General features: G+C 46.0%; 1 protein-coding gene across 7 annotated transcripts in view; it reads left to right on the top strand.

Annotated features, from left to right (window-relative positions):
- LOC135547170 (plakophilin-4-like) overlaps positions 1–26,684 on the top strand; it is a 115,650-nt gene that overhangs the window by 84,417 nt on the left and 4,549 nt on the right. For all 7 annotated transcript variants that reach the window (XM_064975901.1, XM_064975899.1, XM_064975904.1 and 4 more), the window contains 11 exons: positions 1,142–1,352; positions 2,713–2,845; positions 6,207–6,420; positions 16,575–16,758; positions 17,845–17,962; positions 19,512–19,700; positions 20,858–21,031; positions 21,536–21,686; positions 25,402–25,594; positions 25,977–26,061; positions 26,363–26,480. In XM_064975901.1, coding sequence (XP_064831973.1) covers positions 1,142–1,352; positions 2,713–2,845; positions 6,207–6,420; positions 16,575–16,758; positions 17,845–17,962; positions 19,512–19,700; positions 20,858–21,031; positions 21,536–21,686; positions 25,402–25,594; positions 25,977–26,061; positions 26,363–26,480 — 1,770 coding nt within the window. The remainder of the gene's footprint in view (positions 1–1,141; positions 1,353–2,712; positions 2,846–6,206; positions 6,421–16,574; positions 16,759–17,844; positions 17,963–19,511; positions 19,701–20,857; positions 21,032–21,535; positions 21,687–25,401; positions 25,595–25,976; positions 26,062–26,362; positions 26,481–26,684) is intronic.

The raw sequence follows: 26,684 nt of genomic DNA on the forward strand, positions 1-26,684 counted from the left end.
ATAATGATGACTGTTCAATTTATTGAACCGAGCGGAGTGATGGATCTCTGAAATGTCCTCATATGTAGCTAAAGTGAAGGATTAAATTTAAACTTTATCGGGAGGAAACTCCAACACGGTTGCTGAGGTAAGGGATTAAATTGAAGCCGTTAGCGGAGAGACAACTCCCTCTGTAGCTCATTTATGAACGGAATAGCACGGTTGCCAGGGTGAAAACAGCCTTAGCTGGAGGAATTGTTGCATTTCCGTTGTTGTTTTCGTTGCACTTGCATTCCGTAACATCTACGAATCACATTATTATTATTAAGAGTCTTGACGTCAAATGGGAGAACCAAGGACACAGGTGGCTCTTAATGTTGTGAAATGCTTCCTCGTGTTTACAGAACAACTGGTTCTGAGAGATTAGAATTAGGACCTAGAATTTGAACAGTAAGTAAATGTAACAAAATGGATGACTGCAGTGTAGCTGTCATTATGAGTACATGTTGTATGGATTGCTAAGGCATAAGAATATGAAAGTGTGTATTCTTCTTTTAAATGTACAGTATGTAGTTCTGTACCTGTCTATTAATGTTATGTATTATGTCATTTTATATAGTTCTGTCCTTCAGCTGTAATTGACTATTAATGTTGTGTATTATGTGATGTTTTGTGTGGACCCCAGGAAGTGTAGCTTTGGCTGTAGCTAATGGGGATCCTAATAAAATACCAAATACTCCAGTCAACACCAGTGGAGGCTGCTGAGGGGAGGACGGCTCATAATAATGGCTGGAACGGAGCGAATGGAATGGCATCAAACACATGGAAACCCATTCTGCTCCAGCCATTACCACGAGACCTATCCTCCCCAATTCAGGTGCCACCAACCTCCTGTGGTCAACACGTCTCTGTGTGTGTCTCAAATGGCACCCTAATTCCCTATATATTGCACTACTTTTAACCCGAGCCCTTTGGGCCGTGGTCAACGGTAGTGCACTATAAAGGAATTAGGGTACGATTTGGGACACTTCCTCTAGGTGAAGTAGTTTGAACAACACTGCTAATCTTCGCTAACTCAGGCAGGTCTAGTGTCTGGAGCTGGTGAGTGTCTCTCTGTCCCCCTGTTCAAATCAATCTGAATTGTTTTCCTTTGTCTTTCCAGGCGTGGGGACCCTCCAGAGGACCTCTAGCCAGCGCAATGCCATGATGTACCAAAGAAGCAACTACGCTCTGAACTCCACAGCCTCGTACGCCGAGCCCTACCGCTCTGCCCAGTACCGACCCTCTGAGGGCAACTACGCCCGGCAGCCGCTCGTCATGGACGACGGGACCACCCGCTCGCCCTCCATAGACAGCATCCAGAAGGACCCAAGGTAAGCGGCTCAATAGGCACTCGGGTCGTATTCATGACTGCACACCGTGGCAAAACGTTCCACGGCAAAAACAAAACGTACACTTTTGGTCTCTCATTGGATGAATCCTGGTAGATCCCTCCCCGTTTTGGCCCGTTTGCTCCCGTTTGGTACCGACTGAATATGACCCACTGGCACTAACAGTGCTTACTGGGCTTCTATATAGTGCTGGGTCAACATTAGTGTCCTCTTACTAGTCAAACAGAAAGCCCCCCTGGGCAGACATCCAGAGCCTTAGCCGTTAAGCTACACGGACCACTCTACAATGGACCCTCAGATTCAGTGGACCGCTGCGACTGCTCTTGCTACGCAGGCATGTGCACCATGTTTTTTTGACCCTCGAGCGCCAAACCCCTCACCTTGCACGTTGGGAGCGCTGTTCACACCCCTGTGTGTTGCTCTAGCCGAGAGCGGTAGCAAAGTCTGCTTTGCACTGCGGACTGAGGTCAGATTGGGGTGCGTCCCAAACGTCATCCTATTCCCTGTATACTGCACTACTTCTGTCACGACTGGTGCACTATAAAGGGAATAGGGCGCCATCTGGGACATATTCCGCGGCGGGGCTAAAAGCGCCTGAGAGAAACATGTTCCTGCATCAACTGGACCTCAACTCGGTACCAGGGGAAATGTAGCCGTGGTGTTGGTACTGCCCCCCCCCGCCAGGGTCGTTTAGATTATAATAGAATTTTATTTGATTGAAGTGGTGTCTTGCTTCATGTGACACACACGGGTGCAAGGAGCATTACAGCCACGTCTGTCACGATGAGGACGCGGTCTACCTCTCGCTGCTACTGTCTCACTTCCACTTCTTTCGCTTCCTCCGCGTTTATCAGAAGGCCAGCGTGAAACACACTCGCTGAAATAGACACAGACTTTGTCGTCTATGCTTTCCTCTTGTCGTAAGGTTCGTGGATTCCAGTAGGAGAGTTCCAGTAGACAATTCTAGTAGATGTCATTGATCATGGCAGTGATTGTCCACAAGGCAAGACATACCTTTTAGAGTCTTCCAAATGAAACTCCCCCCAGTGAAGTATCTTCCTTTCATATTGGGAGAAAAGCAATAATCCTGGAGTGTAAACAGCCGTCGATGTCATTTCCTTATTGCAGAGTCCCAGCCCTGTGGTAAGGGGGAATAGTTGTTGCGTGATGTCATCATAGTGATACGTTTGTCTGTCCACCTGTCTCTCTGTCCCCTATCACTCTGTCTCTCTTTCTCGCTGCCTTTCTGTCCCCCCGTCTCTCTTTCCCTCTGTCTCCCTGTCTCTACGTCTCCCTGTCTGTCTGTGTGTCTGACATCTCTCTTTCTGTGTCTGTGTTCCAGGGAGTTTGCGTGGCGTGACCCTGAGCTGCCTGAGGTGATTCATATGCTGCAGCACCAGTTCCCCTCGGTGCAGGCCAACGCCGCCGCATACCTGCAGCACCTGTGCTTCGGAGATAATAGAGTCAAGGCTGAGGTACGTACGCACTGCTCCCGTTCTCCCCTGCTCCCCTACATCCTTCATCAGTACCCAGATTGCAGTTCGCTGTGACGTGGTGCCCATCCCAGCGAGTGTGAATCTCATCTGAATTTACTTGATTCCTCGCGTCCTCTCTCCTCGCCTCCATCTCAAAGCACAAAGAAGGCTTCTATCGGATCTTCTCTGATGCACTATAAGGAGGTAAGCAGAGCAGATGCGAGGGATCAAGGAACTACAATTGAGATTCCCACCAGGGAGTGAGAGGACTGTTTTTGCAGAGGCTCTTTCCTTCTGTCTGTCTCTCTCTCTCTCTCTCTCTCTCTCTCTCTCTCTCTCTCTCTCTCTCTCACACTCCCTGACAAGGGTTGGTTGGGCTGGCCACTCCATTCCCCTCCAGCTCTCTCTGGATTTTCACGGCTCAACAGGGTGCTGGTACTGCTGCCGGAGTCATCGGCTGAAAAAGCTGATCTCAGAATCAGCAGGGGCTTCACAGCACTTAACCTATAGTGAGACACACACACTTAACCGCACACGCACACACACACACACACATACATACACGTTTGTTTTACTATCCTTGTGGGGACCAAACTATTGAATCCCATTCAAAATCCTATTTTCCCTAACCCATAGCCCTAAACCTTTAACCTAACCCTAACCCTAACCTTGACCACTGACCCTAATTGTAACCCTAAATCTAACCCTTAAGCCTAAATTTGCATTTTTCCTTATGGGGACTGGCGAAATGTCCACACTTGTCTTTGTGAGGACGTAAAAAATAAACCTATTAATCTAAGTTTATTGGTCACACAGTTCAGCAGACGTTATAGCGGGTGCAGAGAAACGCTCACAGTATGTTACTAACGCTTACAGCATGTTACTAACACTTACAGTATGTTACTAACACTTACTGTAGGTTACTAACGCTTACCGTATGTTACTAACGCTTACCGTATGTTACTAACACTTACTGTAGGTTACTAACGCTTACCATATGTTACTAACGCTTACAGTATGTTACTAACGCTTACAGTATGTTACTAACGCTTACCGTATGTTACTAACGCTTACCATATGTTACTAACGCTTACAGTATGTTACTAACGCTTACAGTATGTTACTAACGCTTACCGTATGTTACTAACGCTTACCGTATGTTACTAACGCTTACCGTATGTTACTAACGCTTACAGTAGGTTACTAACGCTTACAGTAGGTTACTAACGCTTACTGTATGTCACTAACGCTTACAGTATGTCACTAACACTTACCGTATGTTACTAATGCTTACAGTAGGTTACTAACACTTACAGTAGGTTACTAACGCTTACTGTATGTTACTAACGCTTACAGTATGTTACTAACGCTTACCGTATGTTACTAACGCTTACAGTAGGTTACTAACGCTTACAGTAGGTTACTAACGCTTACCGTATGTTACTAACGCTTACCGTATGTTACTAACGCTTACCGTATGTTACTAACGCTTACGTCATTTACATTTACATTTAAGTCATTTAGCAGACGCTCTTATCCAGAGCGACTTACAAATTGGTGAATTCACCTTCTGACATCCAGTGGAACAGCCACTTTACAATAGTGCATGAGTTTAAGAGAAATGTACACAGATACGGAAGAGGGTGAGTATTAGAGTAGGTTACAAGAGCAGGTGATAGATGAGAGGAATTAAAAGCTGCGTATACCTTTCAAGGTCAACTGTGATTTCTCTGTGGTCTGGATACAGCATGTTACTAACGCTTACAGCATGTTACTAACGCTTACAGTAGGTTACTAACGCTTACAGTATGTTACTAACGCTTACAGCATGTTACTAACGCTTACAGCATGTTACTAACGCTTACAGCATGTTACTAACGCTTACAGCATGTTACTAACGCTTACAGCATGTTACTAACGCTTACAGCATGTTACTAACGCTTACAGTAGGTTACTAGCACCGAACAATGCAGTAAAATGTCAAACAGGTACACAAATAATCAATAGAAATGAAAAAAGCAGAAAGAACAACAGGAAATGAAGAAATGTCTCAACGAATCCAATTTTAACAACCGAAATAGCACCGCGACGAGTGATCCAAATGCAGTCTATATGTATCTACACCGGATGAATTTGCACTAGACATACTAGGAATGGTAAGTACAGCCGTAGATATATTAGCATGAGCTTTGTCGAGAATCCAGTATATGAAAACACAGTACAAAACCCCATAGCAAAATGGATAGAATAATATACAGTATATGTATGTAAATATAAAGGGTGTGTACAGCAGTAGTCATATAGGATGAGCCACTAGAATACAGTATATTCATAGGAAGTGGGTAAAACAGTGTGTAAACATTATTAAAGTGACCAGTGTTCCATGACTATGTACATAAGGCAGCAGCCTCGAAGGTGAAGGGTTGCGTATCGTGTGGTAGCTGGCTAATGACAGTGTCTGAGGTTTAGGGCAGGGTACCGGGTGGAGGCCGGCTAGTGGTGCCTCTTCATCAGTCAGATGGCCGGGAGATAGAAGCCGTTTATCAGTCTCTCGGTCCCAGCTTTGATGCACCTGTCTCCGCCTTTGAGACGGTAGGGGGGGGCCGGGGCTCGACTATTGGTCTCAACAAGTATAGTAAAACCAAAAGCACACAGCCACACACACGCACGCACGCGCACACACAATGAAGAATTACTTTTTTGTTTTTATTAAGACAAACACGCACGCACACACACACACACAGTATCTCTTTCTGTGTGTCTGTCTCTCTGTCATTCGCTCTCTCTCTCTCTCTCTCGGTCACACAGTCATACATTACAAAGACACCCATTTCAAGTATTTCAAGGAAAGCACATTGAGTCTTTTCTAGGTTTTGATAAGAGGCAACTAACCGTCAGCTCTGCAGATGTGTTTTTTTCTTTTCTTCTAAACCCCAAAGGTGCAGAAAGTCAACTCGCTGAAATCTATTCGTACGTCGAAAGATGCATAAGAATGCTGTTGTTTACTCCATCTCTTTAAGTTACTGCAGCACTTGCACTATGAGTTTCAGACCTTGTATCCACCCTAGAGTTTAGGCATTCTATGTGAACACTAAAGATTTGCATGACATTTTCCATATTTCCTTCATCTGGTATGAAGAAAGCTATTCTCTCCCCATCCCGGCTTAAGCTACATCAATAAATGCAACGCCTAGATTGTGTAATGGAGACCATCATGTCATCTTATAATATCCATCCACCTTAGAATATTCCCCCTGCTTGTTGTTGATCCCCGTTCTCTTGTGCTTTTGTTTGCTGTGGAAGCTAATGAGTTTTGTGTTCAGGCCATTCTTAGTAACACTGTATAACCCCACCTCTGCAGGTGTGCCGTCTAGGGGGCATCAAGCACTTGGTGGACCTACTAGACCACAAAACCCTAGAGGTCCAGAGGAACGCCTGTGGCGCTCTGAGGAACCTGGTCTACGGGAAAGCCACGGACGACAACAAGGTCGCCGTGAGAAACGCAGGTGGCGTCCCCGCTTTGCTCAGACTGCTGAGGAAGACGGTGGACGCTGAAGTGAGGGAGCTGGTCACGGGTAAGGGAGAGTGTGTGTGTGTGTGTGTGTTATTTGTGTGTGCGCTTGCATGTGCGCGGTGAATTCACACCGAGTATGTCTGTGTGCGTGCACGTGTGTATGAGCTTGCGTGCATGCATAGTGAATTCGCTCTGTGCTCACATGCGCTTGTGTATGTGTGTGTGTGTGTGTCTCTCTGCCTCTCTGGGTGAGAAAGGTGTGTTTCTTTCAAATGGCTTCTAGAGCGTTGGACTAGTAACCGGAAGGTTGCGAGTTCAAACCCCCGAGCTGACAAGGTACAAATCTGTCGTTCTGCTCCTGAACAGGCAGTTAACCCACTGTTCCCAGGCCGTCATTGAAAATAAGAATTTGTTCTTAACTGACTTGCCTGGTTAAATAAAGGTAAAATAAATTTTAAAAAATTTAAAAAAACCTGAACCCCCGCGGACCGGGCCTTTCCACACCACAGCTCTGTGTGCTATTCTCTCGCTTTGCCATCTGGCATATTCAAAAAGGTCACATTTCCCACAGTTCCATGTTGTTCCACTCATTCATTATTCAGTGACGTTTGCACGAATCAGATCCACTGGAGATCCACTCCAGGGTTTTTGTGGGTCAGGAACATTACTACACAACCTAAAGTAGAGCTGTTCAATTATTCACCTTCTCGCCTGCCTGCCCGTCCTCCCCTTCACCAGTCAATTGGCATGAGTCACTGCCTGTGTCCCGTCATGCACCCTATTCCCTATATAGTGCACTACTGCTGACCGGCCCTGGTGACAAGTAGTGCACTATGAAGGGGAAAGCCACTGTGCAGGCTAGTCTGGTCGCTAGTCGCTGTCGTTCGTTGCAGGGGGTCGGAGTCCCTCACTAGCCTCCCCTGGGTCGTGTTCGGGTAGACAGGAAATGGGCGTTGGCGCTCTAAAAACGGAGGAGGGTACTGCCTGAACTTTCCAATGAGAACACCCGTTTTTCCGTTCGCCGTTTTAAAACGTCAGATGGGTTGTTGTTTTTATACCCTGAACAGGGCCTTGGGATGTGGAGATCGGCGATTCAGTTGCTGCTCATTGTGTGATCTCAAACCGACCTTGCCGTTTGAGCGGACACTCGTTTCCCAGTGCACACGGTGCAGTTTTCCCCGCGTGGCTGAAGCTCTGCAAACAGGGTATAAATCCAAGTTGTTTAGGATCAAGGAGGAGTATTACAGAAATAAGCAAGCCAAGATGTTTGGCTCCCAGATGGCTGAATCAGCTGTTTGTATACAGCTCAGCTCCTGCTCTACTCTGTCTCTCGCCGTAGCTCAGGTTACAGTGTAATGGGTCCTTCAGGCTACCAATACACGGGGAGCGCCAGCAAAATGCAGCGTCCATTTGCTCCTTTCTGCAGCAATACATTGTGGAAGTGAAGTGGAGATATGGCTTTGTCTTATGCGGTGTTCCCTCCACAACAGAATCCCGCACTGAGCAAATTTCCTGTTTGCTGAGCGCAAAGTTGAACATTGTGAATATTCTGTGCAACATCCGGGGGCGTGCGTTGACTGTGAACACTGAGGCTGTACCCGCTTTAAGTTAGTTTTAACAGTGGTCAAGTAGGCTACTGTGGCTATTTGACCATAATGTAGGCCTACCAGAGTGGGCTACCATCAAAAGCAATGGAGGAAATGCATCCCGTAACATTTTAACATGGAAATAGCTGTTCTATGTCTGAAAATGTTGTTGTGTTGTTTGATGCAAGGAACCACTAGCCTTTTGTCTACTTAGCTTACTCAAGCCTGTCTTACAACACTGCCCCTTTAAGACATATAAAAAGCTCTTTTCCTGACTGACTTTTCAAAGATGTCTAGAAATGTACACATTTTGTGCTCTTGTAGGAAGCAATCCCTCCCTTATTACTGACTACAAATGATCTATAACTGAGCTAATAACTCACTAACTTGCAAAGGATATGAACAAATGTGCACATGTGGCTACATGCAGCTCTCGCTTTGATCTGACAACAATCTACTCACATCACTCATGCTGTGTAGAGTAAGGCTGAGTCGTATGTATGTGTCAAAGCAATAGAATCCTACTCTGATGCATTCTGCCTCCAACAAGATCTCTTGCATAGTTAGTTTTGCGTACTAAGTCTCGCAGAGTTTGTTTTGTTTCGGTATGTTGCGTTGAAAGTGGCTAATATTGCGTTGATTTCAATCCCAATTCCCCACAGCGAAGGGAAACATTGATGGCGTTAACTAAGGAGGAAAACTCTAGAAAGTTCCGTGAAGTTCAATCTCGTGCTTCTCTGTGCGGGCTGACATATCTTCTGTGTGGCTGTCCCAAGGAGGGAGCATTGGTCTCATGTGTCAATCAAGTTGGTGTTTGTTTCGTTCTTCTCCAAGGAAAAGGAAGAGCCGGTTCTTCTTAGAGTCTCCTAAACACTGATAGGGCGAATTACAGAACTAAACCATCAGAACCACATGCAGCCCATAACAGAATGGATCATGGGGGATGGAACCACTGGCATTTCAGTCACTTCTAGCCAGTCTTTTCCGTTGTCATTGAAAAGAGAGGCCAGTTCGAGGCAGATGTGTGTCACACAAATCTTGGACTAAATTGCATTGACCTGTTGTGAGCACTCTTTACGACTGCATGTATTGTAAAACCTCAGCAGCATGGCTAATTGGCAGTTGAAGACCCAGAATGCTTAGCATTAGAGAAGGTCATCGATCACAGCGTCACCTCTGGATAATCACAACCAATCAGTATAATCCACAGTAGGAGTTTTTAGTTCTCTTCCTACTGGCCAAAGCCAATGGGCTAATTGGAACCGACAAGACTTACTCTCCAATTACCCTCTGACATATTTCTTCCCTTGGAAGCATGGTTGGCGGTGTAATTTAACCTTGTTTTTTTAAGCGACATGTCCTGTATGTCTGTGTCTCAAATGGCACCCAGGGCTCTGGTAAAAAGTACTACTCTGTGTAGGAAATCAAATTAATTTGTCACATGCGCCGAATACAACAGTGAAATGCTTACTTACAAGCCCTTAACCAACAATGTCATTTAAAAAAATAGATAAGTAAAAAATGTAAATGTAATAATTAAAGAGCAGCAGTAAAATAACACTAGCGAGGCTATATACAGGGGGTACCGGTACAGAGTCAATGTGCAGGGGCACAGGTTACTCGAGGTAATTGAGGTAATATGTACATGTAGGGAGAGTTAAAGTGACTATGCATAGATAATAAACAGAGAGAAGCAGCAGTGTAAAAGTCTGGGTAGCCATTTGGTAGTCTGGTAGTCTGGGTAGCCATTTGATTACCTGTTCAGGAGTCTTATGGCTTGGGGTAAGAAGCTGTTAAGAAGCCATTTGGACCTAGACTTGGAGCTCCGGTACCACTTGCCGTGCGGTAGCAGAGACAACAGACTATGACTAGGGTGGCTGGAGTCTTTGTCAATTTGTAGGGCCTTCTGCTGACATTGGTGTGGAGGTCCTGGATGGCAGGAAGGTTGGCCCCAGTGATGTACTGGGCCGTACGCACTACCCTCTGTAGTGCCTTGCGGTCGGAGGCCGAGCTGTTGCCATATGAGGCAGTGATGCAACCAGTCAGGATGCTCTCGATGGTGCAGCTCTAGAACTTTTTGAGAATCTGAGGACCCATGTGAAATCTTTTCAGTCTCCTGAGGGGGAATAGGCTTTGTCGTGCCCTCTTCACGGCATTCTTGGTGTGTTTGAAGCTCCCAACCTGCTCCACTACAGCCCGTCGATGTGAATAGGGGTGTGCTCGGTCCTCCTTTTCCTGTAGTCCACAATCATCTCCTTTGTCTTGGTCACGTTAAGGGAGAGGTTGTTATCCTGGCACCACACGGCCAGGTCTCTGACCTCCTCCCTATAGGTCTTATCGTTGTAGGTGATCAGGCCTACCCCCGTTGTGTCATCGGCAAACTTAATGATGGTGCTGGAGTCGTGCCTGGCCATGTAGTCATGAATGAACAGGGAGTACAGGAGGGGACTGAGCACACACCCATGAGGGTCCCCCGTGTTGAGGATCATTGTGGCAGATGTGTTGTTACCTACCCTTACCACCTCGGGGCGGCCCGTCAGGAAGTCCAGGATCCAGTTGCGGAGGGAGGTGTTTAGTCCCAGGGACCTTAGCTTAGTGATGAGCTTTGAGGGCACTATGGTGTTAGCAATAGCATTCTCACTTAGGTGTTCCTTTTGTCAAGGTGGGAAAGGCCAGTGTTGAGTGCAATAGAGATTGCATCATCTGTGGATCTGTTGGAGCAGTATGCAAATTGGAGTGTGTCTAGGGTTTCTGGGATAATGGTGTTGATGTGAGCCATGACCAGCCTTTCAAAGCACTTCATGGCTACAGACATGTGTGCTACGGGTTGGTAGTCATTTAGGCAGGTTACCTTCGTGTTCTTGGGCACAGGAATTATGGTGGTCTGCTTGAAACATGTTGGTGTTAGACTCAATGTCAGTGAAGACACTTGCTAGTTGGTCAGCGCATGCTTGCAGTACACGTTCTGGTAATCCGTCTGGTCCTGCGGCCTTCTGAATGTTGACCTGTTTAAAGGTCTTACTCACATCGGCAATGGAGAGCGTGATCACACAGTCGTCCGGAACCGCTAATTCTCTCATGCATGCTTCAGCTTTTCTTGCCTCGAAGCATAGAAGTAATAGAAGTAATTTAGCTTGTCTGGTAGGCTCAAATCATTGGGTTGCTCGTGACTGTGCTTTCCTTTGTAGTCTGTAATGGTTTGCAAGCTCTGCCACATCAGACGAGCGTCGGAGCCGGTGTAGTACATTTCAATAGTAGTGCTGTGTTGACGCTTTGCCTGTTTGATGGTTCGTCAGAGGGCATAGCGGGATCTCTTATAAGCTTTCGGGTTAGAGTCTCGCTCCTTGAAACCGGCAGCTCTACCCTTTAAGCTCAGTGCGAATGTTGCCTGTAGTCTGTAATGGTTTGCAAGCTCTGCCACATCAGACGAGCGTCGGAGCCGGTGTAGTACATTTCAATAGTAGTGCTGTGTTGACGCTTTGCCTGTTTGATGGTTCGTCAGAGGGCATAGCGGGATCTCTTATAAGCTTTCGGGTTAGAGTCTCGCTCCTTGAAACCGGCAGCTCTACCCTTTAGCTCAGTGCGAATGTTGCCTGTAATCCATGGCTTCTGGTTGAGGTATTTACGTACAGTCACTGTAGGGATGACGTCATCGATGCACTTATTGATAAAGCCAGTGACTGATGTGGTGTCCTCCTCAATGCCTTCGGAAGAATCACAGAACATATTCCAGTCTGTGCTTTTAAAACAGTCCTGTAGCTTAGCATCTGCATCATCTGACCACTTCTTTATTGACCAAGTCACTGGTACTTCCTGCTTTAGTTTTTGCTTGTAAACAGGAATCAGAAGGATATAATTATTGTCAGATTTGCCAAGTAGAGGGCGAGGGAGAGCTTTGTACGCATCACTGTGTGAGGAGTAAAGGTGGTCTTGAGTTTGTTTTCCCTCTGGTTGCACATTTAACATGCTGGTAGAAATTTGCATTAAAGTCTGCAGCCACTAGGAGTGCCGCCTCCTAGATGAGTGTTTTCCTGTTTCCTTATGGCCGTATACAGCTCATTGTGTACGATCTTAGTGCCAGCATCGGTTTGTGGAGGTAAATAGACAGCTACGAAGAATACAGATCAAAATTCTCTTTGTAAATAGTGTGATCTACAGCTTATCATGTGATAAGCTTATCATCACCTCAGGCGTGCAAAACCTCAAGACGTACGATTAGATTTCGTGCAACAGCTGGTGTTTATAAATATACACAGACCGCCACCCCTTGTCATACCGAAGACGGCTGTTCTATCTTGCCGATGCAGTATAAAACCCACCAGCTGTATGTTTTTCATGTCGTCGTTCAGCCACTACTCGGTGAAACATAAGATATTACAGTTTTTAATGTCCGTTGTTAGTATATATGTGATCGTAGTTCGTCTATTTTGTTATCCAACGATTTTACGTTGGCTAATAGGACTGATGGTAAAGGCAGATTACCCACTCGTCGTTGGATCCTTACAAGTCACCCCGACCTATGTCCCCGATATCTCTGTCTCTTTCTCCTGCTAATGACAGGGATGAGGGCCTTATCGGGTGTCTGAAGTAAATCCTTTGCGTCAGACTCGTTAAAGAAAAAATCTTCTTCCAGTACAGCCGTCTCCTCCGACACCATTGTCCAGTGCCATTTTGGATGCAGATGTTGTTTGAGACGGTTATAGGGTACTCAGTGTGACCATCTGAGCAGGAAATGTTTGTTCCCCTGTGTGTCAATGGCCCCTTATTCTGTTATTAGTCCAGTGGATCATCGGCCATGCTCCATGTGAGCTACTAATGGAGCCGCCGTCTCTCTTCTCTAATCAGGTCAGGGGTTCATGTTGTGGGGGACATGTCAAGCCGTCTAGGCCTGGTCCCTGGCTCCCACAGCAGCTGTTGTGGTTATGGCCTGTCCTCACAAGGCTTCTGAGATCAAAGTGCCAGGCCTCCCCTGGCTGTTGTCACCCCAGTGGCAGTACAGGTGTCACCTGGCGCCTACGGTGGGAGCAGCATCTGTACACACACACACACACACACGCTGGCACACACACACACAGCCGGGCCCTTGCCCGACCTTGCTGCTCCGAGCAGCACACAGGGGCCCTGTCCTACAAAGCACTGTCTGTCCGCATGTGACCCGCTGTCACAACTACAACCACCGACCAAAAAGGGAAGGACCAACCACCAACCGACACAACCAGGGAAGGAAGAAAATCACATTAGTTTGTGTGTGTCTGTGTGTGTGTGGGATCATTGCTCCTGTGTCCCTATGTAGCTTCCCTTAAATAGAAGTGTCTATGTTTAGATGGTAAAGCAGGTACAGGGCTAACCTTGGGCCTTGTGTTGAGTGTTTTTCCAGACAGCTGTAGGGAAATCAGGCCGACAGCGCTCATCTCTAATCAGCGTTCCTTTGAAATTGAACAGAGCTCATCAAGCGAGACACACTGGAGCTGCTGCAAAGCCTCCATTTCCTCAGATGTAGGGCAGAGTACAGATTGTCATCTTGCTCACTCTGCAGCCGCTCTGGAAATGTATTGAGACTTCAGGCACACAGTTATACTGTAGTCAGCCACACCCTACAGACTGGGGGAAAACAAAAACGATTTTCTACTAACCGCTAGTCTACACACAGCTCTCCGCTCTGCCCCCCACTGGCCCACGGTCGAATAACAGTGTCAAAGCTAGTCTTGATTTTTTTAATAATGAATGTCGGAGCAAGCCTTCGGCCTTGAGCGGACACAAGACTGTCCAGGGCTGCGTCCCCGAATGGCAGGGGCACCCTATTTCATATGGCCTCTGGTCAAAAGTAGTGCACTACATAGGGAATAGGGTGTTATTTGAGTCTAGTATCGCAATGGATCTACGTGCTTATCACAGCTCTATAGCAAAGAGCATGTAAACTCTCAGAGTCAACTGATGCCTGGGCCTATGCCCATTCATTCATCTACCCAATCAGAGCCTGTTCATACCCGACCACACCCTTACTCCGGACAATCAGAAGCGGCTAAACACCTGACCCACACTAGCTCAGTACTGTAAGGGCTATCCTTGCTTCAACACTTAATTCAAGCAGATTGTAACTGAATAACAAGCTCAGTGGAGATTTCATTATGGGGCGGAATGGAGCCCTTTAGCCAGGTCACTGCTTTCCAAGCTATGAGAGAGCGCCACACACACTACCCCCCCCCCCCCACACACACACACACACATACACACTACCCTCCCTAACTTTATAAATCTAGGCCACAGTCAAATGATTTTGTCTTTCGAGGATTGATTCGAAGGCGGATGAATGGCTCCCGTGTCACAGCGTATTTCCTCTTCAGCTTGGGCATTCGTTTACATTGGGGCTAGTGTTCCCGCACCTAGCCACACACACACACACACACACACACACACACACACACACACACACACACACACACACACACACACACACACACACACACACACACACACACACACACACACACACACACACACACACACACACACACACACACACACAGACAGTAGCTTGTATAGGACTGAGCCAAGATCTGAGAGATCAAGCCTCATTCACACAGCCTGTTCCCTCTGACTGTCAGAATGGGCGTTTACCCCTGTCAGTCACACCTCACTGGGCTCAGCTGCCCGATTTATCCCAAGACTGCGGCGGCCAGGCAGCTTCCACAGGGTCAGTTTAAAAGCTGGCCGGTTAGCGGCTTCTTCAAATAGAGCTTCGGGCCGATGAGGAGGAACTAGGATGGCTACTGGGACAGACCTGGGACATTTCAGTTTGCCTGAAGTAAGTGCTAGACCAGCGCTGTGCGTGCGTTTGTGTTATCTCTACATTACAAGGCCCTCTGTCTGAGGGAATTCACTAAACAGCCATCGGAGAAAGACAAACTAAGGAAGGCTATAGGCTAAGCTAGTAGAGAAAGGCGCTCAATCACCGCGGGGAGGTTTTATTGAAATGAATCCCAGGGCCTGAGCATACACGTTATAGCGTCGGTATGCAGCCCAACACGGTCCTGGCAGGAGCAGATAAGAGGCTTCATCGGCTGAATGTTAACCGTGGAGAGAGATGCTTTCATGGGTAAACAGGGTAACTCAAAGATAGGGACGGAGCAGACACTATTTGGGCCACAGACAGATCTGTCTCTATAATGCCTTGCTGGCATCCTCTTTATATTGTGCCCTTGGGCTGTAGTAACGGGCGCGATGATCTCCACTGGTTTCATTGGAGAGAAGATAAGAGAGACCAGTGTCTAGGAAACACAGGCTACACAGACTGTGGTGGAAATGCGAGAGCTCAAGGAAACCACAAGGATTACTTGCACACACACACACACGAATACACCTTACACACACACAGGCACACACGCACACCAGTGTTTCGCCAATATTAATTTAGCAGAGGCGGGCCGCCGCTGCTAAACCGTTTGCCGCCACTCCAAAAGATATGATTTCAGGATGGTAAAACGTTTTCTGTGTAAACTTAAACCAGAGACAAAGCATGTCGAAAATATAATGGAGCTATATGTTGTTAAATGAGATCATCTTTGAGAACTAACTATCGGCAAAATAAAAACTAGACGGTCAGCGAGAATCGACAATTCCCCAAAATGTCATGGCGCGGGGCCCCTATTGTTTTCGCTATAATGTTTGAGTCACTCAGATAGCATAAGGACACGGGATAAGCCATGGCAAAATGTGTAGAATTTCATGCTTGCCTATCCTCACACACAACCAAAGAGATCTGCCAGTCAGCAGGGTGTAGATAATTCTCTTTTGCTCTGCCCGCAGCAGGAGATAGCAGCTATACATGCATCCCAAATGGCACCCTATTCCCTATATAGTGCACTACTTTTGTCCAGGGCCCATAGGGTTCCCATAGGGATCTGGTCAGCGGTTGTGCACTACATAGGGAATAAGGAGCCATAGGGCTCTGTTCAAAAGTATCGCACTACATAGGGAGCAGGGTCCCATTTGAGACATATTCTACGTCTCGCTCGCTGCCTGTGGTTAGATAGGAGCCGAGCTGCAGCCCGGTCCAAGGTTAGTGACGCCCTGCTGCCAGTCACAGCCATCTGATATAAAGAACAGGCTCCACACGGGGTCATCTGGAGCAGATGAAGCATCAGACACTGTATACTAGAAGTATCACTGGTTAGCATACACGCATTTCAAATGAATAAAATGATGACGTGATATCGGGAAGCTCCGTTATTCATATGATACGTTTTAAACCGCTGAGCCGGTGCCATATGCTGTTTGTGTTCATTTCCAGTGAAACGTCTTCCTCACTTGCCTGCAGGATATGTAATGCTTCTAAGGATCTATTTGATCCAGATGCCCGACGTCTCACAGCTGGAGGATGGGTTTCATTTGTGACGAGGGCTATTATTTTTCCTTTGGTCCTCTCGTCTCGTGTGTGTGTGTGTGTGTGTGTGTGTGTGTGTGTGTGTGTGTGTGTGTGTGTGTGTGTGTGTGCTGAGCTATAAAGAAAAAAGCCCTGGTCCTCGGCAGCTCTGTGGGGCTAGCCTAACTGCACATGACAGCTGACAACCAGGAGTTTGTGGCCCTGTCTCTGTCTCTAACATGTCCCCTTCCTCCGTCTTCCCTGCAGGGGTGCTGTGGAACCTGTCCTCCTGTGACTCCGTCAAGATGACAATCATTCGGGATGCCTTAACTACTCTGACCAACACTGTGATCATACCTCATTCCGGGTGGAGCAGCTCGACATTCGACGAGGACCACAAACTCAAATTCCACTCGTCTCTGGTCCTGAGGAACACCAGTGGCTGTATGAGGTAGCGGACATTTTGTGTATGATGATACCACCCCCTTCTGGATGTGTCAAGCTCTTGCAGCCAGGTTCATATTTGAACATAGCCTCCCAACACGAGTTATGACTAGGGAATGAGACAAACTTGCCCCTGGGGACTTACAAATAATGCGTTGTAAACAGGTCATCTATGGCAGTATTATTATTTATTTTTTAAATACACAGTGACAGAACGTCTGTGTACCGTGTGTTTACAGCTACACTAATGTCCCACTGGGCACTGACGTCAGTTCAACGTCTAGTTTTGATTTACATTTGGTTGAGTTGTCACTTAACGTGAGAGTCAACCAAGAATGTCACCCCGTCATTGGATTTAGGTTAAATGAGTCAGTCCGTTGTGGTTACACAGTCCGACAGTGTAGAGGGTAAAAAACTCCCCAGCCATAGGGAAGGGTATTCTGGCTCTCCAGCCACCCTCCCAGGGCCCTTCCTTTGAAGGCTGTGTATGCGTCCCAAATGGCAACCTATTCCCTATTTCGTAAACTACTTTTGGCCAGTACCCTATGGGCCCTAGTCGAAAGTCCTGCACGAAATAGGGAAGAGGTTGCCGTTAGGGACGGATGCCAGTCAGTGAATGGTGGAGTTTGTTCTCTAATTGGTGACAGCAAATGGAACTGTGCCTCTGAGCGAGCTCAGTTAGGCTCTCATTTCCCCCTCCAAAGCACTCATAACGGCATCACCCAGGCCTACCAGAGAGCCTCATCCATTATGGATGAGACGGCACAAGTAAAAACCCCACAACACACACCAGAGTCGCGCTAGGGGAACAAACACACACAGTTTGTCTATGTCCCAAATACTACCCTATTCCGTTTATAGTGCACTACCTTAAACCGAGTCTTATGGGCCCTGGTTGAAAGTAGCGCACTGAATAGGGTAGCATTTGGGACAAACCTTTTTTTTTTTTTTTTTTTTTTTTTTTTTTTTTTTTTTTTAAGTGGCTGTTTGGTTATGTTGCTGGGCCGTCTTTGTGTGTGAATTCATTGTGTGTGATTGTGTGTGTGCTGCAGGGGCCTATATCCTGACTGGTGTGTGTGTGTTGTTTTTAAAGGAACCTGAGCTCGGCGGGGGAGGAGGCTCGAAAACAGATGCGCTCCTGTGAGGGACTGGTGGACTCTTTACTCTACGTCATCAAGGCCTGTGTCAACACCTCGGACTTCGACAGCAAGGTCTGCGCACACACAGACACACACAGAGACATACACCTACATGCACGCACACACACACACACACACACGTGCGCAACACACAGTGTCGACTAGAAACCATGTTGTCACACGATGGCAGGCAGCTGTAGGGGAGAATGGGAAATCTACCCTACCAGTTTTGAATTGAATTGATCATTTCTCGCTCACATTGACTCGCACAGCTCAGTTACTTGACTGGGAAGGCCTTCTATCAGTCCATAGGTCTACAATGTTAACAGTGTCCACTTAAAAGTTTATGGACTTTATCACTGGTCCGTTAGCCAGCTGTTCCGGTTGAGTATCTCCCTATAAATTTGGCCTGTCTTATATAGTGCACTACTTTTGACCAGTGCGTTTATGGGCCCGGGTCAAGAAAAGTGCACTATAAAGGGAATAGGGTGCTATTTGGGATACAATCCGGTGTATTTATTGCTATGCTCATATCCCAGTAATGGGCATAAAACAGTAAGGAATTAAACCCATTTGTTAAACCCAGATCTCTGTTTCTAAGTGGAGACATTCTATTCTGTTCTAAGACCATGGATCTCATACCTAATTCATTACTACTGCTACAGCAGGCCTGTGATGTCTCCACACCAACACACAGAGGCTGTCTGGCTTATTGAGCACTATTTCACTGGAACAAACCTCTTAGGATGTACAGTGTACTTATGGAGATCTCACCTCTCTCTCTCTCTCTCTCTCTCTCTCTCTCTCTCTCTCTCTCTCTCTCTCTCTCTCTCTCTCTCTCTCTCTCTCTCTCTCTCTCTCTCTCTCTCTCTCTCTCTCTCTCTCTCTCAGACCGATAGAAACATATTAAACCTACAGAAACATATCAAACCTATAGAAACATATCAAACCTATAGAAACATGTTAAACCTATAGAAACATATTGAACCTATAGAAACATATCGAACCTATAGAAACATATCGAACCTATAGAAACATATCAAACCTACAGAAACATATTAAACCTATAGAAGCATATCAAACCTATAGAAACATATCAAACCTATAGAAACATATCAAACCTATAAAAACATATCAAACCTTCAGAAACTTATCAAACCTACAGAAACATATCAAACCTATAGAAACATATCAAACTTACAGAAACATATTAAACCTATAGAAACATATCAAACCTATAGAAACATATCAAACCTACAGAAGCATATCAAACCTACAGAAACATATCAAACCTACAGAAACATATCAAACTTACAGAAACATATCAAACCTACAGAAACATATCAAACCTACAGAAACATATCAAACCTATAGAAACATATCAAACCTACAGAAACATATCAAACCTGTAGAAACATATCAAACCTATAGAAACATATTAAACCTGTAGAAACATATCAAACCTGTAGAAACATATTAAACCTATAGAAACATATCAAACCTACAGAAACATATTAAACCTATAGAAACATATCAAACCTATAGAAACATATCAAACCTATGGAAACATATTGAACCAATAAATCAAGTAAATTACCCTCCTCCCTTCACCTCTCTCTAGATTGTGGAGAACTGTATTTGCACTCTGCGGAACCTGTCGTATCGCCTGGAGCTGGAGATGCCGCCGTCGAGGCTGCAGGGAGCCCAGGAGCTGGACGGCCTGCTGGGAAGTGAGTCTCCCAGTAAGGATGTGGACTCCAGCTGCTGGGGCCGGAAGAGGAAGAAGAAGAAGGGTTCCCAGGAAGAGCAGGTGAGCTCAAGAACAACAACGTGGGTAGCATCTCAAATGGTGCCCCTATTCCCTATGTAGTGCACCCTATGTCGTCCACCCTATGGGTCCTGGTCAAAAGTGGTGCACTATATAGGGAATAGGGTGCCATTTGGGGACGAAACTTCAGTCTGAGGGTGGAAATATCACTTCCTAGGTGTTCAAAGGGAACGTTCACTCCAGCTGAGCTCCGGTATAACAACTCATCACTGATTGGGGGAAGTATAACACATGACACTTCCCTAGGCCTTAAGTGATTGTTCACTCCAAATGTTTGTCAAGCGTTTTTTTAAGAGCTCAACAGTGGCCTCGTAGCAAGAGTCCAAGTCCCACCACATCTGTTTTGTCTAACATGACGCAATTAGATGACGGTGCCTGCCTGTCTTTTCAAATCATTTGGGATCGAGGCGCCGTATAGCTGGATCCACGCAACAGATGGCATGATGGGAGGTGGACTCATTTGCCAACTTTGATTTTGGAGTGAACTATTACTTTTGATTTGGATCTCTTTTAGTCCACATTTTAGTCCGCATTTTAGTCCTTAAACATTAAAATACAATGTATAATACAATCACATTTTCACATATAACACACTGTCACAAACAGACATAACACACTGACATATTGACTTTAACTCTTCTAGGAGCGCTCTAGAGAAGACCATGGCCCGTATTCACAAAGCGTCTCAGAGTAGGAGTGCTGATCTAGGATCAGGTCCCGCCTGTCCATCATCTTCGTTATGATCTAAAAGGCTAAACTGATCCTAGATCAGCACTCCTACTCTGGGACACTTGATACATATATAGTCAACATCTTATTATGAACTGGGTGGTTAGAGCCCTGAATGCTGATTGGCTGAAAGCCGTGGTATATACAGTGTATCACGGGTATGACAAAACATTTGTGTGTACTGCTCTTATTACATTGATAACCAGTTTATAATAAGGTACCTCAGGGGTTTGTGGTATATGGCCAATATACCACGGCTAAGGCCTTGTATCCAGGCACTCCACGTTGCGTTGTGCATAAGAACAGCCCTTAGCCGTGGTATATTGGCCATATACCATGAGGAATAAAGCCAATACTCCTCGGGCCGTATTCCTTAATTAGAACCTCTAATCATGACCATGTGTTCTCAGTGGGACGGAGTGGGCCCCATCCCCGGCTTCTCCAAGTCCCCCAAGGGGGCGGAGATGTTATGGCACCCAGCCGTGGTGAAGCCCTACCTGACCCTGCTGGCTGAGAGCTCCAACCCTGCCACTCTGGAGGGCTCGGCGGGCTCCCTACAGAACCTGTCTGCTGGGAACTGGAAGGTATGGAGAACACTACGGAGTACACACTACACAGCACCCAGGACAGGAGATGACAAGAACACTAGTCTATTTTGTGTTGTTTTCCTCTGTGTACAATGAATAGTCTATTAGCTATGTAAAGTGAATACAATTTCAAGGGGAACTCTCCTCAGTGAAACACATGTCAATAGTCACTTTTAGTGCTTTCTCCTAAACCCCCTAGTTGCTAATGTTAGCTTCTGGGACAAGGAAGGACGCTAGATCAAGCTAGAGATCCATAGCTGAAAGTCGTGTGTCAGTAGCTCTTGGTTATTTCAGCTCTAGGACTTTTATCACAGGGGCTATAACATCATTGTTGTCTGGTTTTCTGAAGAAGAACTATAGAACTACTACTATGGTTGTACTACAAATTTCACTGCGCCTATCCGGGTATGTGACAATGAAACATATACATGTATCAAGTGTACACTCTTACGTTGATTGAGTTGAAACGTCCTCTCTGTGTCGTCTCTGCATTTGTACTAGTTTACGGCGTACGTCCGTGCGGCGGTGCGCAAGGAGAAGGGTCTGCCCATCCTGGTGGAGCTGCTGAGGATGGACAACGACAGGGTGGTCTGCTCTGTGGCCACCGCCCTGAGGAACATGGCCCTGGACGTCAGGAACAAGGAGCTCATAGGTGAGGACCAAACACTGGCTCCATTGCAGATGCCTAACAGATCTCACAACACCTGGCTAGGTGTTTAACCTATCAGATAGACAGGTGTTTACCATATCAGATGGACAGGTGTTTAACATATCAGATGGACAGGTGTTTAACATGTCAGATAGACAGGTGTTTAACATGTCAGATAGACAGGTGTTTAACATGTCAGATGGACAGGTGTTTAACATATCAGATAGACAGGTGTTTAACATATCAGATAGACAGGTGTTTAACATATCAGATAGACAGGTGTTTAACATATCAGATGGACAGGTGTTTAACGTATCAGATAGACAGGTGTTTAACATATCAGATAGACAGGTGTTTAACATATCAGATGGACAGATGTTTAACGTATATCAGATAGACAGGTGTTTAACGTATATCAGATAGACAGGTGTTTAACGTATATCAGATAGACAGGTGTTTAACGTATATCAGATAGACAGGTGTTTAACGTATATCAGATAGACAGGTGTTTAACGTATATCAGATAGACAGGTGTTTAACATATCAGATAGACAGGTGTTTAACATATCAGATTGACAGGTGTTTAACATATCAGATAGACAGGTGTTTAACATGTCAGATAGACAGGTGTTTAACATGTCAGATGGACAGGTGTTTAACGTATCAGATAGACAGGTGTTTAACATATCAGATGGACAGGTGTTTAACGTATATCAGATAGACAGGTGTTTAACATGTCAGATAGACAGGTGTTTAACATATCAGATGGACAGGTGTTTAACGTATCAGATAGACAGGTGTTTAACATATCAGATGGACAGGTGTTTAACGTATATCAGATAGACAGGTGTTTAACATATCACATAGACAGGTGTTTAACATATCATATAGACAGGTGTTTAACATATCAGATAGACAGGTGTTTAACATATCAGATAGACAGTTTTTAACATATCACATAGACAGGTGTTTAACATATCAGATTGACAGGTGTTTAACATATCAGATGGACAGGTGTTTAACATATCAGACAGGTGTTTAACGTGTCAGATGGACAGGTGTTTAACGTATCAGATAGACAGGTGTTTAACATATCAGATAGACAGGTGTTTAACATATCACATAGACAGGTGTTTAACATATCAGATTGACAGGTGTTTAACATATCAGATGGACAGGTGTTTAACATATCAGACAGGTGTTTAACGTGTCAGATAGACCGGTGTTTAACGTATCAGATGGACAGGTGTTTAACATATCAGACAGGTGTTTAACTTATCAGATAGACAGGTGTTTAACGTATCAGATGGACAGGTGTTTAACATATCAGACAGGTGTTTAACGTATCAGATCACCACATCATATGATGTAACAGTTTGATGCCGACTGCACAGTTGATGGCGTGGCGCGCAACCATAGGTTGATACAATGCATCTGCAGTGTAGTCGGTATGGAACGCAACCAACCAGTACCGTAGGCTATGCACATGTGCTATACAAGCACAGATCAAATAAATGGTCACCCAACACCATACAATGAGTGTACAAAACATTAGGAACATTTTATTATATTAAGTTGCACCCCTTTTGCCTAAATTCTTTAGGGCTTGGACTCGACAAGGTGTCGAAAGCGTTCCACAGGGATGCTGGCCCAATTTGACTCCCATGCTTCCCACAGTTGTGTCAAGTTGGCTGGATATCCTTTTGTCTTGCCCATTCATCCTCTGAATGGCACACATACACAATCCATGTCTCACTTGTCTCAAGGATTAAAAATAATTTTTAAACTTGTCTTCTCCCCTTCAACTACACTGATTGAAGTGGATTAAACAAGTGACATCAATAAGGAATCATAGCTTCCACCTGGATTCAGATGGTCAGTCTATGTTATGAATGGGCCACTGATGGGGGTGGGGTCCACAAAAAAACAAAGTCATCATGAGGGGCCCCACTGCTTCATGGGTCTGCCTACCCACATCCACCCCCACCTTGCTGAGCGAAACCTTTTAGCGCCCCCCCTTGTGACGGAATATACAAATATACGTTTTAAAGTTAATTCCCTGCAATTCTGCTCATTTTGTCATAGGGCGTAGAGAAAATCTTGCTATTTTAAAGCACACTTGCTGCAATTCTACACATTTTTCCATTGGGCGGAGAGAAGATTTAGTAATTTTATAACTAATTTCATCCAATTTTACTCATTTTGACATGGGGTGGAGAGAAAAATGTGTAGTTTGGAGGCAAATGTTTGAAGTTTTTAACATGATAACTGATGATTGATGGGCCCCACCACGGTCAGATAGCTGGTCACTAGAGTAACTTACCAATCTAAAATAAATTAGCTGACATGGGCTAATTGATGGACTGCTGATGCACAACCAAATTTCGAAATTGCACCGTGTGTATTCTATTATTCTTACTCTCAACAGTAAGTTGAGACCCCAAATGAGTTGGGTGAAATTGGGGGTCCGCATGTGGCTGGTGGGCCGCCAGTTGCCCATCCCTGGTCTATGTCATGGAAAGAGCCGTCCTAATATTTTGTACACTCAGTGTATGAAAAAAAAGGGATGAGATGAGATGAGATGGAAAATAAGTTTCAGATGAAGTAGAACCAGAAGATCTATGTTAACGTTTAGTAATCTAACTGCTGATTATATGCCCAGATTGCTACCCTTCATCCCAATTCTTCTTGTTTTTTTGTGAAATCACCACTTTTCAGGGAAACAAGGTTTTGATGGGCTAGCTATGTGGAAATAATAAGGAGTTAGTGTTCCAGCAAGGCAGAGGCAGAGTTTCCAGCCTGAGAGATGGGGGAGAGGGGCTGAGAGATGGGGGAGAGGGGCTGTGTGGAGAGGTACTCTGGAGGGGCTGAGAGATGGGGGAGAGGGGCTGAGAGATGGGGGAGAGGGGCTGAGAGATGGGGGAGAGGGGCTGAGAGATGGGGGAGAGGGGCTGAGAGATGGGGGAGAGGGGCTGAGAGATGGGGGAGAGGGGCTGAGAGATGGGGGAGAGGGGCTGAGAGATGGGGGAGAGGGGCTGTGTGGAGAGGTACTCTGGAGGGGCTGATCTCAGGGGAAAAAAACAAGTGGTATTAACCCAGGGTCTGTGGGGCACTAATGCTATGTCCTATAGGAAAGGCACATGGTAGTCTGTGGCAGCACAACTCAAGCTGAACAAATATAGCATCAGCAAAGTACGAAAGTACACTGTGTACTCTAGGTCTCCTGCCCCAGAGGAAGGCATCTGCTGTACAAATACATTACGTAAGACACTGTATATCAAAAATGCAATGAATGTCTCTTTATTTCCGTTTTGTCTCTCTCTCTCTCCCTGTTGCGTTCCAGTTTAATTGAAAGGTGTAGCTAGTTCATTTATTTGCTGTTAAAAAGTCAAATAGAACAAATTGTCTGTGGCGGTAAGGATGAGGAAGCCAGAATGGGTTTATAAAGAAGCCTTGCCATAATCTCAATCGTAAATTCATAACAGAAATTATAAAGTACATAATTAATACTTGTTCCTTCCTTCCTTCCTTCCTTCCTTCCTTCCTTCCTTCCTTCCTTCCTTCCTTCCTTCCTTCCTTCCTTCCTTCCTTCCTTCCTTCCTTAATCCTTCCTCCCTCCCTCCCTCCCTCCCTCCCTCCCTCCCTCCCTCCCTCCCTCCCTCCCTCCCTCCCTCCCTCCCTCCCTCCCTCCCTCCCTCCCTCCCTCCCTACCTCCCAGGGAAGTATGCAATGAGGGACCTGGTGAATCGTCTCCCTGGGGGGAACACCACCCTGCTCTCTGACGAGACGGTGGCGGCCATCTGCTGCACCCTGCACGAGGTCACCAGCAAGAACATGGAGAACGCCAAGGCACTGGCCGACACGGGCGGCATCGAGAAGCTGGTCAACATCACCAAGGGCAGGGGAGAGAGGTGAGAGAGAGGCTTCGGCTGCTGCTCAGACAGAGGCTGCGTCGCAAATGGCACCCTATTCCCTTTCTAGTGCACTGCTTTTCAGTCTACTGCTACTCCTTTAGTTGTTTACTATATAAGGGACAGGGGTGCCATTCGGGATGCACACAGAGAGCACGAGGAAGGACAACTTGTGCTTCCACACAGACGCTTGCTCTAGGCTCATGTGCTGAGGTTACACCCCGGCATGGAGTGAGAGCAATTTCAAACAGTTGAGAGTAGACTCATATTATTTAACCACAGAAACATGCCATGCCATGCATTTGCCGTATATCCCTAAGAGGCCTCAGTTCTAACTTCTCAGTGGTAATGTGTGGTGCCATGCATCTCTCTGTCCTCAAAGGTACTCTATGAAGGTGGTGAAAGCTGCCGCTCAGGTCCTCAACACACTGTGGCAATACAAAGACCTGAGAACTATCTATAAGAAGGTAAGGGAAGGACCAGTGTTGGGATGAGGAGGCTAAATACAGCAGGGCTACGTCCCAATTATCTCTCCTTCCTGCCAAAGTGTGCACTTGTTCACTTCCCTTCATTGAAAGGAAATGACTGGTGTATTAGATATGGCGGAAACTCCCACAAGCCCGTGTCCCGCCACCACTCCAAGGCTTTTAGATTTGTGGGAAGTAGTGAACAAGTGTACACTTCAGGAGAAAGGAGATATTATTGGGGCGCAGCCCAGGTTTTTGTGGCTCAAACTAACCCCTGTCTCCTTTCTCTACTGGCCTTTAGGACGGATGGAGCCAAAACCACTTCATCACACCGGTATCCACTCTAGAGCGCGACAGGTTCAAGTCTCAGCCCACCCTCCCCACCAGCACCATACAGATGTCACCGGTCAACCAGTCAGGTCAGCCTAAACAATAATTCACCTAGGTTACATCCCAAATGGCACCCTATTCCCCATTAATTTTTTTATCCTGGTACTGCTAGGTTAAAAACTAAAATGTGGACCCCTTTGGGTCCCCAGGACCAGGATTAAGAAACACTGTCTTAGTATACTATTTTTCACCAGGGTTCTGGTCAACATGAATGCCCCAGATAGGAAATGTGG

Source organism: Oncorhynchus masou, chromosome 10 (genome assembly GCF_036934945.1).
Source record: "Oncorhynchus masou masou isolate Uvic2021 chromosome 10, UVic_Omas_1.1, whole genome shotgun sequence".
Classification (NCBI taxonomy): Eukaryota; Metazoa; Chordata; class Actinopteri; order Salmoniformes; family Salmonidae; genus Oncorhynchus; species Oncorhynchus masou.